Source organism: Neopsephotus bourkii, unplaced genomic scaffold (assembly GCF_033783945.1).
Source record: "Neopsephotus bourkii isolate Nb327-2 ecotype Australia unplaced genomic scaffold, CSIRO-AGI_Nbou_v1 NB_481, whole genome shotgun sequence".
In the NCBI taxonomy this organism is placed as follows: domain Eukaryota; kingdom Metazoa; phylum Chordata; class Aves; order Psittaciformes; family Psittacidae; genus Neopsephotus; species Neopsephotus bourkii.
The window spans coordinates 447,058-463,777 of record NW_026900982.1 but is presented as its reverse complement, the minus strand read 5'-3'; the positions used below and the strand labels follow the sequence as shown (position 1 = coordinate 463,777).

Sequence of the window (16,720 nt, the reverse complement as noted above, 5' to 3'; positions counted from 1 at the left end):
CACAGGGTTGGAAGAAGCCCCAACTCCATCACACAGCTCTTACCTTTATAGTACTCCTCATCCTCAATGTACCTGGAGAGCCCAAAGTCTCCCAGCTTCACACATTCTGGGGAGGCCACCAGGATGTTCCTCACGGCAATATCCCTGCAAGGAGAGAGACCCTTGGCTGGGGAGAAGGGATGGAGAAGGAGAGCTCACCAAAAGGGTCTGCAGCAAAGGATGCTGCCAGCCTCAGCCTCTGCCTGCTCCTGCTGCCCACCTGCACGTCCCCCTGCCTTCCCTGCTATCCCAGCATCCTGCCCAGCTCCTTTTCCCTCCTGCCCTACCTGTGCACGCAGTTGATGGCCTCCAGGTAGGCCAGAGCTTTGCTGATCTGCAGCGCGTAGAGGATGAGCACGGGCACAGCGAGGCAGTGCTTGTTCTGCTCCAGGTACTGCCCCAGCTGCAACAGGACAAGCAACAGGGACTGAGCAGGGGCAGGAAGGGTGGCAGGGGAACAGGATGGGTTCCAGTGTCAGAGCTCCTCTCACCTCTCCGTAAGGATAGAGCTCCATGATGATCCAGGTGGGCTCCTCTTCTGCGATGCCAATGAGCTTCACGATATGGGGATGGTCCAGCTTCTTCATCAATACTGTGGAGAGACCACATCAGCCACCCTGCAATGGGGGGACTCCCCTCTTCAGGAGCCCCAAACTCTTTCCTGGAGTGGAGGGGCAGGTCTCTCCATGAAGCTGGAGACAGAGCAGGAGGAATTCCCAGTAACAGCCTAGCACATCCTCAAAGGGGTTGGGGCTCCTGGTTTCCAGCTTCGGGATCTCCATCCAGGTGATGGATGGATCCAGCTTTTCTCCTGCCCCTGTAGCTATCCCTCTCATAAACCAGGTATTTTGGACATCAGCCCTGTCACAGGGGCTAGGGCATGGGCCACCTCCCTCCTGCCCTATCCTGCATTGCATCCCCAAGACACCAGGACACGGTTTTGTCTCTAACACCCCACCACTGCAGCACTGCAACCACCACACTGGTCCTCTGCCCCGCTGTGTGAGCCCTGGTGGGGATGTGAGCAGGCTCTGCCCCCACTGAAGGGCATACCTGCTTCACTCAGGAACTTGTCCTTGTTCTCGGGGCTGCAGTCCTTCTTGCAGGTCTTCACGGCCACGTTAATCCGCTCCCCTTTCTGCAAGGAGAAGGCAGGGTGATGGCTGCGTTACCCCACTCCCCCCAGCCATGGAGGAGGCAGGCAGGGCAGGGAGAGGGCAGGACGCTCACCGGGGTGGTGTAGATCCCTTCGTAGACCTCTCCGAAGAAACCTTCTCCAAGGATCCTGCCCAATGTGACGTCCTCCCGGGAGATCCCATAGTGCTGGACTACACGGACAGGGAGACAGGGCAGAAGTGGCAGTGAAGGTGCCTGTACCCCTGCCCATTCCATGGGCAGAGTCCCCACGCTAAGCGGGAAATGGTGATCTCTGGGTACCCATCCTCCCATCTCCCCCCTCAGCAAGGGTCCACAGATCCTGTCCCATGGCACAAGGGGAGATCCCAGCTCCTTCACCCCCTCATGGTGGTAGGGCAGGCAGTGCAGGCGGGGATGGGATGGGAGGTTGGGGTAGGCAGGAGGAAGTTGGAGGACTTGGATGAGATGGTGATGGGCTAAAGGGCACCCAGGGGGCTGGCACCTACCTCCAGACCTTGGTCTTGAGGACTCATCAGGGATTTCACAATAAATATCAGAGTCTGGGGCAAGAAGGAGGTTGCAGGTGAGGATATAGGCAGCTCACCAAGGTTCTTGCATCCCAATGGGGTCCGACCACCCCACAGACACCAGGGCCTTTGGGTTGCCAGCCTGGCCCTCCCCTGGAATGCTCAGCTGCATCTTGACCCCCCCAGGCAGAGGGCTGGGGGTGTCCATCCCCACCAGACCCCCAAATCCCTGGATACTGTTGTCCCACAGCCCTGCCGGCATCCCCTGGGCTGGTGGGAAGGGAAGAGCTGAAAACTCACCCATGCTCACGCTGTCTGACAGTGTGGACTGCCTCTCCTCCAGGTGCCTGTGGGGCGGGAGGAGGTCAGGGTGAGGGAGCGGAACAGGGTGCAGGATGAGGTGCCAGCCCTGCTCTGGGGCCAGGTGGTACTCACGGGGCTGGGATCTGCGGCAGGCTGATCCTCTTCTCCCGCTCTGTGGAGAAGACAACAGACAGTCATCTCCCAGCCACCCCATCACAGCCTGATGGGTGCTGGGCCCCCCCTACAATGCCTCAATCACATGTGCAGTGAGTTTGGTGGCTCTCAACTGGGTTCGCTCCAAGCCATGGGTGATGCTGTGGCCATGGAGAGTGCGGATTGGGGGCACAAAGAGGGACCCTGGTGGGGTCGGTGTCCCCCAGGGTGCTCACCTCTCCTGGGGAAGATGATGAGGGAGGTTTCCAAGTCCCCTTGCAGCCGGCAGTAGCCATCAATGAGGTCAGCCATATTCTCCGCCTCAGCCAGAGAAGCTGTCTTGATAGCCAGGGACTGGGGGAGATGGTAAAGAGGGGGGGACAGGTAAGCCCAGAGCTGGGGCAGCGGGGTGCTGGGATGAGGGGCAGCCTCCCCTCAGCTGAGGCTGGAGGCAGGACCTCTCTCAGTGGAAACAGAGGCCCGCAGGGATGCAATGCCACCCCAGGGCACCAGGGAATCCCCCATCCCACATCCCTCAGCTCCCTGGGCACCCTCCCAGTGTCTCCTCACCTGGGGGGTGCCGCTGAGCCCCAGCTGCAGCACAGCCCGGCCCTCTTCTACACTGGAGCACTTGATGGACTTGATGTGCTTGAATTCAGCCAAGCACGTGGGCTGGGGAGAGGTGTTGACTTTAACCACCAGGTTAAGAGCAGCCAACCTCGCTCCCCAGCCAGCACACAATGCATGCCCATACCTTGGCCTCCTTGCTCGTCATCTGCCGAATGCCCTTGGGTCCAATGACCAGGTCCACTGTGATGTTCCACCCTTGCTGAGGGTAGAAACAGAGGGAGGATGCAATTTGGGTGGGAAGACACCAAAAGGCAGTTTTCCACTCAACCTGCTGCAATGTGTGAGACACCTTGGGGCAAAAACAGCTTCCCAGAGGAACTTAAACAGAGGATGGTTTGGAAAGAGGATGGTGGACGGTACAAGGCAAGGAGACCATTGCAGGTGTTCCTCCTCCTCCTGGCCCCAAAGGGGTTCCCAGGAAGCTTCAGGCACTGGCTCATACCCCCTGCGCTTGGCCCCCTGCATGTGGAAGGTCCCCAGAGCCCCCACCACATCCCCAGCTCACAGCATCCTCCAAATAGAACCCCCCAGAGCCTTCCCCACAGGGACCCCTCTGAGCTGAGGGTGGCCAAGTGCCCATCCAAGTGTGGGAACCATGGCAGGGAGCAGCCCACAGGATGGTGGCTTTGTCCACCCATCCCATCCCATTGATCCCATCCCACCCCATCCCATCCCATTGATCCCATCCCACCCGGCACTCACGATGAGCTCGCAGCGGTAGCTCTCCTGGTCGATGTTGGCGAAGCTGGCGAGGGTATGGAGGAACTTGAGGATGCATTCCTCCTCCCGCAGCAGCGCGTACTGCTGGAAGGTCTGCTGGATCATCTTCCGGAACTGCTTGGGCTGCGGGCACAGCAGCCGCTGGGAACACCGGGCACAGGCCGGGCACGCAGCGAGAATGTGGGGTGCAGAGGGTGCATATGGACACATATGGACACATGCACGCACACAGACATATGCATGCAGATGTGAACCTGCATCCATGCACATCCACACGCGTGTGCAGGCCAGGCTGCCTCCATGTGTGCGTGCTCCTTTACATGTATGAGTGTGCACATATGTGTGCAAACATGGCCATGCGTGTGCATGCATACATACACGTGTGTCTGCATACAGGTGCATCATCACATGTGAGCGCATGTGCCTACATGCATGCACGTACACCTTCACATGTGTGCAGACATGCCTATACACGCATACACACACGCACACGGGTATGTGCATGCAGATGCACGCACGCGTGCAAATCTGTGCATGCACTTTGAGGTGTGCATGTGAGCACCCCAGCCAGGCCTGTGCACGCTCACCCACCCTGCAGCCATGCACCAGCCTGCACGTGCCCGCACACGGTCCTCACCTTCAGGTTCTCCTGCATCTGCCTGGGGAAGAAGAGGTCCAGACCCACCTCCTTCCTGGGGATCAGAAACCCCCCCATGCACATTAACAGCCCCGTGGGACCCCTGCTCCGAGCCTGCAGAGCAGTGCGGGGGATGCACCAAGGAAAGTGGGTGCTGAGGGGGGAATGGGGTGCTCTGGGGGAGAAATCACCCCCATAGACTAGGGTGAAAGGTTCACATCTGCCCTTCTGTGCGCAGGGCAGATGGCTGTGGGAGGATGAGGAGATGCACGAGGGTGAGGAAAGCCATCTGCAGATGCACATCCCCTCAGGATAGGGTGGGGGATTCAGGGATAAGGGTTTTTTTGCCCAGCAGGACAGGCTGTGCCTACTCACTCCAGGAACTCAAAGTTGGACTTCTTATCCAGAGCGTTCTGAGGCATGTCCTTATAAAATCTCCTGTGAGAAGGGGGGCACATGAGAAATCCACCTTGTGCTCGCATCCCTCCGCCACGTCCCCCCAACCACGGCAAAGAAAGAGCTGGAAACTCCCTTTCTCATGCAAAACCCTCCCCAGCCTCACTCCTGCATCCTCCCCAGCCCTCCCTCTGCAGGAGATGGGTCAGGACAGAGCAAGGTACGTACCTGAGCTCGAGGCAGCCCAGCTGCAGGGCCATGCCTTCGCTCACCTTGCTGGCGTAATTCTGCATGTACTCGCTCCGGAGCTGCCGAGGAGACGAGGGAGTCAGGAAGTGGAGGGGATGCTCCCAAGGGATGCTGTCAGGGGATGCTCCCAAAGGATGCTCACAGGGTCCATGCCCTTCTGCATCCCGCACTGGGGTGCAGTAGGGGCAAGAGAGGGGTGAAGGGGTTGGAACTGTCCCTGATGGAGATGCACAGGTCTAGCAAGTGGGATGGGACCACAGGGTGTGGGTGAAGGTAAATGGGCTGTAAGGTTCTTGGGGCTCTTGGGAATCGTGTTTTCTGGGTTGGAGAGGAGGAAACACCCTCCTGGAGCTGATGGGTGGCTCAGGGGGGCTGCAGAGCAGACTTGGCTGGGGCTAGGAGACCCCCAGGGCCACCCCTGACCTGCTGGTAGAAGTAGAGCAAGGTGGTCCTGTCCTCTTTGAAGCGTTCTATGAAATCCTCTGGCAGATAGCGGATCTGGAGATCATACCTGGCAACAGGAGAGCCCCCGATGAGGACCAGGCTGGAGGAGCTTTCCCTCTAAGGGGACTTGGGTTCGGGACACAGAGGGGGACAGCACCACCACAGGTCCTACCTCCACTCGGCCTCCAGGTGCAGGCACTCGTACTTCTCCTGCACCTCGCCCACTGTGAGGTCCGGGTGCAGCCAGTGGATCTCATCCGACTTCACGTGTTTCAGCCGCAGCCCATAGCACTCGGCCAGCTTGATGTCAGGCCCGATGCGGCCGCTCACCAGGATGGACCTGATCACCTCCTGGGGTGGAAAGGAGCAGGGCTGAGAGCCAAACATCCCCGGCCAGGCTCCGGAGGAGCTTTGGGAAGTGGGAAAATGAGCAGGAAATACAGCACAACTGCAACAGAAATGTCCCTGGAGTGAAAACACAGCCCTGGGGCACAGCCACCTCCTGCCCCAGTGGTATCCATGCAAACCCCCCAAAGATGCCTCCTGCTTGATCTGCAAGAACCCACAGCCTGAACACAGAACCACAGAATGATTTGGGTTGGAAGGCACCTTAAAGCCCATCCAGTTCCAACCCTCTGCCATAAGCAGGGACACCTTCCACTACATCAAGTTGCATCTCCCTTGGCGGACACCGTCCCTGCAGCACCCAAGCACAGAGCCAGCACTGGTCCCCGGTGCCCACGCATCTTCTACCAGCTGGGATGCCACAGCGTTCCAGGTAGGAAGGATGAGGAGCACATTGCTGGCCCAATGCCACCATGACTGTGATGGAAAGGCATCAATATCACCTTCACTGTACTTCCAGCCCCATGTCTGCACAAGCAAAGGGCAGATGTTGGGTGCAGAAATCCCACTGGGATGGGCAGAAGGACCTGGGTTCCTGGCTAGCAGGACAACAGGAGGTGCTGTTGGCCACAGAGCTGGGTGCTTTGGACTCCCCATGGCTATGGCCAAATTTCCTGTGTCCTCCAGGCTTTGGTGCTTCTCAGCCACAGGGCTCTGGAGGCCACCAATGCTATGGGAAAGGATGTCTGGAAGGGAGCTATCTCTGATGCCAGGTGGAGAAAACAGCCCCCCATTCCCTGCCCCATCCAACCCCCTGCCCATGTACCCGGATCTCCGTTGTCACAGGGCACTTCACCAGCTTGAAGTTCTTGCCCATGTTGAAGCTGTTGCTGTAGAAGCAGACCTTGAGGATGCGCATCTCCTCCTTGTCCATCTCCAACGTCCCCATACCTATGGTGGCCTCCAGCGTCCCAGCCAGGCTGCGGGAGGAGCTGCTTCGTGGGCGACCCAGGGCCTCGGGGATGGTGGACATCCTCAGCACACCCGGGGTGCTAGGAGCTGAGCATCCCTTCCCTGCGGGAGAGACCATGGGGAGTCACCCCTGGGGTGAGGAGAGGGAGGGTGGGGTGCAGACAGCAGGGACACCCCAGGGTGGGTGTGGAAGGGAAGGGATGGAGAGGTGGAGATGGATGGAGGTGGATAGAGATGGACAGAGACAGTAAAGAAAGAGCAAGCGTGACAAAGGGTGTCCTCCCTTTCACTGCACCCCCTGGCCACTGCCACCACCAGGACCCCAAGGCCAGCTCATCTGAGCCAAACGTTGTGTCCTTGTCACCTCCAGAGGAACACCTCTGTGTCCCCATCACCTCCAGAGCAACACCTCTGTGTCCCCATCACCTCCAGAGCAACACCTCTGTGTCCCCATCACCTCCAGAGCAACACCTCTGTGTCCCCATAACCTCCAAAGCAACACCTCTGTGTCCCCATAACCTCCAAAGCAACACCTCTGTGTCAACAGCACTCACCGTTTTCTCCCCCACACATGAAACCTGGGTGAAGGTTTCAGGCTGCAGCTTCCCATCACAGACACCTGCAGCTGCAGTTCAACACTGTGACCCCTCAACCAAGCTGAATTTAGCAGAGAGCTTTGGAAGAAGACAGTAAAAAGCACAATGGGGCAAGCAAACAGTTCCCTTCTCCCCTGCAAGGAGGATACTGATTTATACTGATTTGGTCTTTTATTTTTAGAGGGATAAAACCATCTGAACCCCCAAAAATGTCATTTGAGCCAGAAGGGAAGAGGCTTGAGCTCTCCCTCTGCTGAGAATAACAATTAATGTGGCATGTTGTTGGAAGATCCAAATGGATCCAACTTTATCCTCTTCGTGCGGCTTTCGGGCTGCAAGCTGGGCAGGGCTGGCACAGAGGAGGGATTGCTCCAGGTTGCTGAGGCCAGGCAAACTCAGCTCACATAAGGTTCCCAAAGGGGAAAGGAGCTTGTCTCAGCCTGGCCACTGGCTCCCTGGGAACGCACAGGGCTTTGCAAGGAGTGAAAACCAGCCACCGCAGACAGGTGCATGGGATGGATCCAGGTCTGCAAAGAGCTGCTCCAAAGTCATCTTTCTGGGGCATGAAATCGACACGAAAGGTGGAAGTTCACCCGTTAGGGTGCTCCTCAGCTGGAGCCCTACCTGAGCTCCGGCTTTGGATTACTGATTAAACAGCTGAGAAGCTGTTTGCAAACCGGAGCATTGCAGCTCTCGTGTGTCACGCCAGGGCTGCTACACGGAAATGTCTCAGCGTGCTACGGGGGTTCCTGGCAGGGCTGGAGGCAGTTTAAAGCCATTCCCCCTTGTCCTGTCCCTACAGGCCCTTGTCAAAAGCCCCTCTCCAGCTTTCTTGTTGCCCCTTTAGGCACTGGAAGCTGCTCTAAGGTCTCCCTGGAGCCTTCTCTTCTCCAGGCTGAACAAGCCCAGCTCTCTCAGCCTGGCTCCATAGCAGAGGTGCTCCAGCTCTCAGAGCATCTTTGTGGCTTCCTCTGGACTCACTCCAACAGCTTCATGCCCTTCTTATGTTGTTATCCCAGAGCTGGACACAGGCCTGGGGGGGTCTCACCAGAGCGGAGCAGAGGGGGAGAATCCCCTCCTTCGACCTGCTGGTCACACTGCTGGTGATGCAGCCCAGGACACAGTTGGTTTCTTGGCTCAAGCACACACTGCTGGGTCATGGGGAGCTTCTCACTGACCAACAGTCAAACAGGATCAGAGCATCCTTCACCTCACCCAGGACAACACAGCTCAACCTCGCTGCCAGCTGCCTTGGCACTGGACTTCTACAAAACCAAGTGAGAGACGGCAAGAAAAACATGCAGCAAGGAGCTGCTGGCAGGAACCTTTCCCCAGCCTGGCCACTGAGGTTTCCTCTCCCCATTCCCTCATTTCCCCTTCCTCACTGGGTTTGCACCATCATTTGCACAGCACTTAGAGGCAGCTCCTCTGTAATTACAGCGCGGTACAATCCTGCGTGCTCACGGGATGCTGTGTGCTGCCTCCCGCGAGCTTTGGCTTTTTAAAGCAGCTCTCCTGAGTCACTGCCCTAAAAATAAGCGTGGCACAGCCTGGCACTTTCAGGTTTGCACAAAGGGGTTTGCTGGCAGCGGTGCAACATGTGGATGGTGCAGACTTTGTTCTCCAGGTTTCTCCGAGGGAACAGGGAATGAAGCTCTGCATCTCCATGAGTGCGATGGAGCATCGCTACGACAGTAACAGGATGCTGGGATGTTAACCCTGGATCTGAGCAAGACTCAGGCCAGCAGCGAGTCCAGCTACACCGATGGTCACATGCAAGTGGGTTCATATGCATCTCACACCTGGTCTGGGGGGTTGTTTCACAGCAGTGTACAGCCTGAACAGGCAGGACTGTGCAGCAACCCACATCCTCTGCAGAACACCTCGATGGTCAACTCTCTGCTGATGCTCTTTTTAGCCAAGACCAGCTCCCACGCAGGCTGGCTGAAGTGGGGATGACCACAGCACCCCCTCTCCCCATCCCATCATCAGCCATGCTGGTGAAGATGAGGCCATCCCTGCAAGCAATGCCATGGATGCTCCATCCCTGAGTGACGCCAGCCCACAGACTGCATCCACATTGCGGCTGTCCAGCACTGCAGTGTGCTAGACAAGTGTTTCCAGTTCAACCAGGCTCAACCAGCAACAGGGTCAAGCAAAGCCAGCAACTCCCCATCCCAGCTCAGCAGCACGCACCGAAACGCCTCTCTTCAGGCTTTTCTGCAGCTCTCACTGCTCTGCAGCAGAGGCAGAACCCAAAGAGCTTCTGCTGCCAGAAATATCTAAAATAAAGGTATTTCCACTAAATAGCTCAAAAATGAACCCTGCATCCTCTGGGTTTCAGAGGGGCCATCCTGGGGTCAGTGAAGCGGGATGATGGCCCAAGCCAGCCCTGGGGAGGGGGGAACCCAGGTCTCAGCGGAGGGGGCAGTGGCTGCCTTCACAAGGGCACTGGCATTTCTCAGGGCACACAGACCAAAGATAATTTGTTTTGTCTCTTTTTTCTCACTTTCTACTTTCTTCCTCCAGCCCCATTCCCACAGCGCATCCCTGCACACTGTCGGTGAGCCCATGAGGCCAGGACAAGGGATGGATGTCCCCTCTGTGTCCCTACCCTGATGAGTGGAATGCGAGGAGCATCCTGCAGGGAGCATCCCTGACTATCACAATCAGAGACAGACAGGGCTGGAGGCAGCTGGCATAAGCAAGGGCACGTCCTGTGTCTCAATGTCCCTTCAAGCCCAGCATGGACAATGGGGGGTGGCTCCATCCCTCCAGCAGAGCATCCCCCAGCTTTGTAGTCCCTCCATGTGCCAAAATGCCCATTCCAAATAAAGCCAGGAACACAGTAAAGGCAGTGCCTGCACCATCATTGCACAGCACCTGGGGGCATATCGCTGTGCCATTTGGCTGGAGGGGACATGTGTCCCATATGGACCTGGTCATACTCTGCCTCTCAGCTTTGGGCCTGGAGAAGGGGCCATAGCCAGAACCTGAGCCCCTTGTACCCCCACCCTCTGCCCACTCACCTCCCCGCTGGCATGGGGATGCTTCCCACGGGACCCAGCAGGCACAGTCCTGTTGGATGTGTGACACGGCCCCAGCCAGGCACATGGGGACAGAGGAGCCCACGAAACGAAACTGAGAGCTTGCACGGCTGCCACCACTGCCAACATCCCCTTCTGCAGCCTCTGCATCACCCCCAGCACCCTCCATTGCGGGTGACACCCCAAAGGTCCTCATGGCTGCCCAGAGCCACCTCCCATCCCGCGCTCCAGCACAGCCCTGGACCAGGAAGTTTTTCCGGTCGCTCCCATGTTCTTGGAATAGCTTGGTACCGCAGGTGCTGCTTCCTCCATCCCTACCCGACACGTACCTGTGCTGGCAGCGAGGGTGTCACACCGAACCCCCTTCCCCACCTCCACGTGATGAGTCTGCACATGCTCAGCCCTCATCCCACCTCCCCGAGGCAGGGGTCTCAGCCCCACCATTGCGCCCCATGGCACCCAGGGCACAGGGAGCAGGAGGAAAGGCAGTGCTCACAGCGAGGTGTGCATCCTCACGCCGAGCCCGCGCTGATGGAGCTGGCACTTCCTGCTGCGGCTGATGAGTGTGCGCAGGGGCATTTCATAGCACCCAGCAGGCCGGGTGCTCCCAGCAGGGTGGTGGATGCAGGCAGAGCTGGCATCTCACATCCCCTTCCTCTGCAGAGCCAAAAGCCTGGGTCCCACTGAGCAAAACAACCCCGAAGCGGCTGTGCCGAGGGGAATCCAACCCAATCCAACATGCAGGGAGCAGGGGATGGGGTGACCTGAAACTTACCCTGACCACCAAGGGGGGTCTCGGCTGCCAGATCAGCCCATGGGCTCCATCACCTCTCATACAGGACCTGGCACATCCCACCCCAAACCGTGCTGCCCCTTCTTTTGCAGCCACCAAGAGGAATCCAGGCTCCATGCAAGCAAAACACACCCCCAGGAGCAACACTATTATGGGGACTCCAGCCCAGCCTGAGTCACCCCAGGAAGCAGCATTCCTCAATGGCAGGCGGCAGCTAAGGCAGGGCACAGCAGGCCCTTCCCTATCTATGCAGGTATTTAAATGACTCATTACTTTATTGCTCAGGTTCCCAGAGTAACAGGAACGCTCTCACCATGTTTGGCACCTACAGCACCATGCTCCAGCCCTGCTTCGGCACTGAAACCAGGGAGTTTCCACCATGTTACTAGGAGCAGGGATGGGTTCTCTCCAATAGATCGCTGCAGTGGTCCACCAAGCTCACAGACTTGTGTCTCATTCCCCATTATTTACCCCAAACCTGCCGTGCCCAGGTCCCATCCATCATTCCAGCCCTGTCCCCAGTGGGCAGGGGGAGCAGGTTTTTCCCTCCCTGCTGCAGACCTGGCTGACAACACAAAAATGCAGCCTCAGGGTGCTGCTGGGACCTCTGCAGCGGCTGGGAGCTGAGCTTGAGCCAGACATGAAACTGCCATGGGTGCAATGACACTGCCCTGCTTGCCATGCCACAGCCTGTTCGACCTCAGCCCCGTTCCCTTGCACATCCCGTCCCAGTCCTCCCCCAGTACTGGCACTTGGAGCATCCGTCCCCAACATAAGAAAGACATGGAGCTGTTGGAGTGAGTCCAGAGGAGGTCACAAAGATGCTCTGAGGGCTGGAGCACCTCTGCTCTGGAGACAGGCTGAGAGAGCTGGGCTTGTTCAGCCTGGAGAAGAGAAGGCGCCAGGGAGACCTTAGAGCAGCTTCCAGTGCCTAAAGGGGCTGACAAGAAAGCTGGAGAGGGGCTTTTGCAAGGGCCTATAGGGACAGGACAAGGGGGAATGGCTTTAACCTGACAGAGGGGAGATTGAGATGAGATCTGAGGAAGAAGTTGTTCCCTGTGAGGGTGGTGAGGCCCTGGCACAGGGTGCCCAGAGAAGCTGTGGCTGCCCCATCCCTGGCAGTGTTCAAGGCCAGGTTGGATGGGACTTGTAGCAGCCTGGTCTAGTGGAAGGGATCCCTGCCCATGGCAGGGGGTTGGAACTGAATGAGCTTTAAGGTCCCTTCCAACCCAAACCATTCTGTGATTCTGCCATACTGTGACTTCAGGGGATGTGAGGATGGCAGCAGGGCGCGGGGTCCAGCAGTGAGAGCTGTCTGGGGGGCACAGGGACATTCCCACTGCCCCAGTTCCCAGCCCTGAGCAGGCAGCACTGGGGCAGGCTGGGGGACAAGGGCTCTGCACGTGATGTGTGTTTGCAAAGCAAAGGAAGTGGCACAGGCTCCGGATGGAGCTGCCTCATGGGGGGTTGGCGCAGGTACAGAGGTGCTGTGCCCTGTGCTAAGGGACCCCAAAACATCTCCCCCGCTTAAGAGCAGCTCCTGACAAGGGCCAAAAACACCCCCAGTGGACAAGAAGCACCCCAGCCCTCCTCAGGTCCCATCACATTCCTGCCCATCGGACATCCATATTGCTAAACCAGGAGGGTTACCCCCCCCAGACAGGCATCCCCCTTTTCAGACTGGGAAAACCTCCACTTGGTTGGGTTTGGGTGCAAGGCTGGACGTGGCTTCACATCCCATTGCCCCCTCATATCCCATCTCCCAACACTGCGACAGCGACCTGCACCCCAACAGCCAGTGAGACAATCCCCGGGATTCGAACTAACACCCGGAGCGCTGCCGTCAAAGCCCACGCACACAGCTCGGAGGGAGGGGGTGACTCAGGCACGGGGGAAAGATCTCCATGTTCCCAGCACAGAGCAGCACTGTTTATCTGGAGCTGGGGATGGGACGAGGCAGGACCATCTGGGGAGGAACGGCTCATCAGGAGATGGGGACAGCATGATGCTGGCAAAGCCGGTCCCGGAGGCGCTGGGATGCTGGTGCAAGCCTTCCCATCAGGGTGCACCGGTACTCCCAGCCCTGTATGTTTTGGACATGGATAACACAGTGCCTGGTCCTGAAGGCAAAATATCCCCCCTGAGCTCCTGCTAACTGCTCCCAGCCACCTCCTCCCCGGTCAACAGGGCCCAGCAGCCACCCCACAGCACTTGATGTGCCCCATGGATGCAGTGTGGGTTACGGAATCCTCCCCCCAATCCTGGTTTCAGATGCAAGGTTTGCTACAATGGTCCCTTCTGGTCTGCACCCCGATGGAGATGTGCCAGAACTGCCTGCTTATCTGAGCTGCCCCAACGGGGAGCGGTGCGAAAAGACACAACCCCCTAAGTAGCCCCAGGCCTTGCAAGAAGAGGGTTTCACCCTAAACCCCCAGTTCATCTGTAACGCTACAAGAGACACAACTCATAACTGAGCCAGCAAACTGTGTTTTATACTCCCCTGCCCACCGCCTGCAGCTGCCAGACACAAAACCAACCACAGACCAGCTCTGAGATCTGGATTCCAGCCCGTCTTAGGAAGGGACCAAAGTCCCACAGCCCCACAGAGGTGCTACAATCCCATATCACAGGGTTTATCCTGGGGTTCCCATTCATTCTTACAAGTAATAGTGTAATTACCACTTGGTGCTTGGGTTTTTCCATGTACATCCACCACCAGAAATGGATCCAACCCTACTCCAGCCAAGAACAGTGCAACTTAAGTGTAAGGAAAAAGGGTCAAATGTTCCAACAGCTCCCCACATCAGGCCTGGGAGGCTCTGAAAGCCCTTGAGGGTAGCTGTAGGGGGGATGCTAGAGATGTTTCTGGCACTGGGATGATGTAGGAGGATGGATGGGGCTGAGGCAGCATCCCCAGGGCAAGGAGCTGGTGTGGGCTCAGGGCTCAACCTTCCCCACCAAGCCAAATCACCCAAACTCACACAACACTGTCAGGCTAAAAACAAGCACCCAAAGTTTCTCTTTGGGGAAGGGAAACAGCTTCCTGGGAACACGGTGAGTGTATTTCCCAGTAACCTTTCTGCAGGAGAAGGAAGCGGAGCAGGCGAGAGCTTGCAGCATCATTTCTGGCCTGGCGGGAAGCGCGCTGGTGGGTCCTGGTCGCTAAGCATCCCAGTCGCCAAGCAACCCATAGGAACGGCAGGAGTTGCTGCTCCTGCTTCCCTTCGGAAGAAAAGGAAAACAGAGGGTCTGGAGCAGAACTGCCCGATGAGTGAGGCTTGGGATGGAGGTGGCATCAGGATGTGCAGTGGCATCACCAAACTGAGGTGCCCATCAGGGTCCCTCTGCAGACAGAGGACTGCTCCTGGGTGCTTACACTAATTCGACTTAAATTCACCTCAGCTTCATGAAGCAAACTCATCTCCTCCAAAATTCCAGGCTAGGTTGTGGTGTTTTCCAGCAGAAACTTCCAGGGAGGGTGCCAAACTGCAGCTCCTGCAGTGCTTTCCCTGCACCAACCGGGAATTTCAAGCTCCAGCCACTTCTCCACAGCCTGGAAAAGCCCTCATCTGAGCTCACACCGCACCGTGATGACTTCTCTGCGGGTGAAACACAACCAAGCATCAGCTTGGAAGTCCCCCCTGAGCCCTGCTTTGTAATTCCATTCCCTTTCCAAACTGCCAAGCTCCACTATTATAGTTGGTAGGCGCATCAGCAGCTCTGGTGCCACCCATCAGAGAATGGTTTGGGCTGGAAGGGACCTTAAAGCCCATCCAGTTCCAACCCCCTGCCATGGACAGGGACACCTTCCACTAGACCAGGTTGCTCCAAGCCCCATCCAACCTGGCCTTGAACACTGCCAGGGATGGGGCATTTTATGTTCTTGCTCGTCAGTTATCCCTAGCACTGCTGCACAGCCTCACATGAGCTTTCACCACCAAACTGGAACTTCTTTACCCTTTGCAAAGTTTTCAGCCTTTTTCTCACAAAGATAAACCTTTTAAATGTAATTTAAATAACAAAATAAGGCAGACAACTCTCTGAGGTACCTTCAACCCTCTGCCCGCCTGGCATGAGCTGCAGAAGAACCACCTCAAGCCAAAATGGGACATTTATTCCCCTCCAATTCACCCAAATTGGTTGATTTCTGATTAGTTTTCACCAGGAGGTCCCTGGTGTTTGACCTCGAGGTTTTCTTTTGATTTGGACCAGGGCAGCAGATCCCAGGAATTCATTTCACGGCACCCATCTCAGCGCAGGGCTAGGGCAGTGATGCTCTCACTGCTGGAGCTGGTTCAGCATCCCAGGCTATCTCTGCAAGTGGAAGGTTTGGGGATGGTGGGGGATTTCCCGTCTGAAATCCCTTTGTGCTTCAGCCTTCACAGATAACACCAGGCAGTAAAATGTCCCGGTTTCTGCCAGGTGGAAATTCCCAGTCAGCTGGAAGCGGCCCCAGCAGGGCGCCATGGGGACAGGCCAGATCCTGGTAACCCAGGCAGGTATTTTGCCTCTGGCTGCAGCGGCAGAGAGAGGTGAAGGCAATCCCCCTTCCTCCCCTCCTCTGCCCTGCTGTGGGTCAGAGCAGGGAGAGGAGCACCAGCCTGGCCCCAGCCAGCTCTTCCCCAGCTCTAACTTAGCAAGTGCTGTACAGAGAAGGGGGAAGGAAAAGCCTCTGTGGGGCTGAGCACTGCGAAGGGAAGAGATGGTTTTCTTCACAGAGGCCTGTGAGGGGTATAGCTGGGCAGGGGCAACAGGGTGTGCAATGTGGAATGGTGCACAGCATGGCAGGGTGTGCAATGTGGAATGGTGCACAGCATGGCAGGGTGTGCAACAGGGCAGTGTGCAGTGTGGTCACGCATGCTGCATGGCTGGTCACGCAGTGTGGCTGGATGTGCAGTGTGGCTGAACATGCAATGTGGCAGCGTGGCTGGATGTGCAGCATGGATGGATGTGCAGTGTGGATGGATGTGTAATGCGGCTGGATGTGCAGCATGGATGGATGTGCAGCTTGGCTGGATGTGCAACATGGATGGATGTGCAGCGTGGATGGACATGCAGTGTGGCTGGATGTGCAGCGTGGCTGGATGTCCAGTGTGGATGGATGTGCAGTGTGGCTGGATGTGTAACATGGCTGGATGTGCAGCGTGGCTGGATGTCCAGTGTGGATGGATGTGCAGTGTGGCTGGATGTGTAACATGGCTGGATGTGCAGTGTGGATGGATGTGCAGTGTGGATGGATGTGTAATATGGCTGGATGTGCAGTGTGGATGGATGTGCAGTGTGGATGGATGTGCAATGTGGCAGCATGGCTGGATGTGCAGCGTGGATAAATGTGCAGTGTGGATGGATGTGCAGTGTGGCTGGACGTGCAATGTGGCAGCGTGGCTGGATGTGCAGTGTGGCTGGACCTGCAGTGTGGATGGATGTGCAGCGTGGATGGATGTGCAGCGTGGCTGGACGTGCAGTGTGGCCCTCTGTGCAGCAGCTTGCACAAGGCTCAGAGGCAGAGCACCCCAAATACTCGCTGGAGACAGTTTAGGATACAAGACCAGGGTCAGGTTGCCCATGGCAAGCTACTGCCCATGGCAGTGCTTGGGCTGAGGCTGGGTGGTGGAGCTGGCAGCCAAGCGGGACCAGTACCAGGACTCTGTGCCAGGCAGGGCCATGAGCAGGGAACAGGCAGAGCTCTCATCCATCAATAAACAGGGCCAAGATGCTGAAAACCTCCATGG

The 16,720-nt window shown here is 57.3% G+C and overlaps 2 protein-coding genes across 8 annotated transcripts in view; both read right to left on the bottom strand.

Moving 5' to 3' along the window:
• Positions 1-16,720, bottom strand: part of PTK2B (protein tyrosine kinase 2 beta) — a 28,226-nt gene that overhangs the window by 6,941 nt on the left and 4,565 nt on the right. For 6 of the 7 annotated variants that reach the window (XM_061350178.1, XM_061350175.1, XM_061350176.1 and 3 more), the window contains exons 2-19: positions 6,407-6,654; positions 5,408-5,586; positions 5,215-5,302; positions 4,771-4,850; positions 4,522-4,584; positions 4,147-4,201; positions 3,492-3,632; positions 2,914-2,988; positions 2,730-2,831; positions 2,396-2,513; positions 2,139-2,178; positions 2,004-2,050; positions 1,683-1,736; positions 1,270-1,367; positions 1,093-1,177; positions 531-631; positions 327-442; positions 44-144 (exon numbers count right to left, since the gene is read on the bottom strand). In XM_061350178.1, the coding sequence (XP_061206162.1) occupies positions 44-144; positions 327-442; positions 531-631; positions 1,093-1,177; positions 1,270-1,367; positions 1,683-1,736; positions 2,004-2,050; positions 2,139-2,178; positions 2,396-2,513; positions 2,730-2,831; positions 2,914-2,988; positions 3,492-3,632; positions 4,147-4,201; positions 4,522-4,584; positions 4,771-4,850; positions 5,215-5,302; positions 5,408-5,586; positions 6,407-6,613 (1,750 nt within the window). In that variant the 5' untranslated portion in view covers positions 6,614-6,654. Of the gene's footprint in view, positions 1-43; positions 145-326; positions 443-530; positions 632-1,092; positions 1,178-1,269; positions 1,368-1,682; positions 1,737-2,003; positions 2,051-2,138; positions 2,179-2,395; positions 2,514-2,729; positions 2,832-2,913; positions 2,989-3,491; positions 3,633-4,146; positions 4,202-4,521; positions 4,585-4,770; positions 4,851-5,214; positions 5,303-5,407; positions 5,587-6,406; positions 6,655-10,970; positions 11,082-16,720 lie in introns of those variants that run through there. The other variant, XM_061350179.1, reaches the window with a different exon arrangement.
• Positions 10,172-16,720, bottom strand: part of EFR3B (EFR3 homolog B) — a 118,401-nt gene continuing 111,852 nt past the window's right edge. The window contains exon 24 of the transcript XR_009724973.1: positions 10,172-10,184. The gene's annotated coding sequence lies outside the window, so the exon portion shown is untranslated. The remainder of the gene's footprint in view (positions 10,185-16,720) is intronic.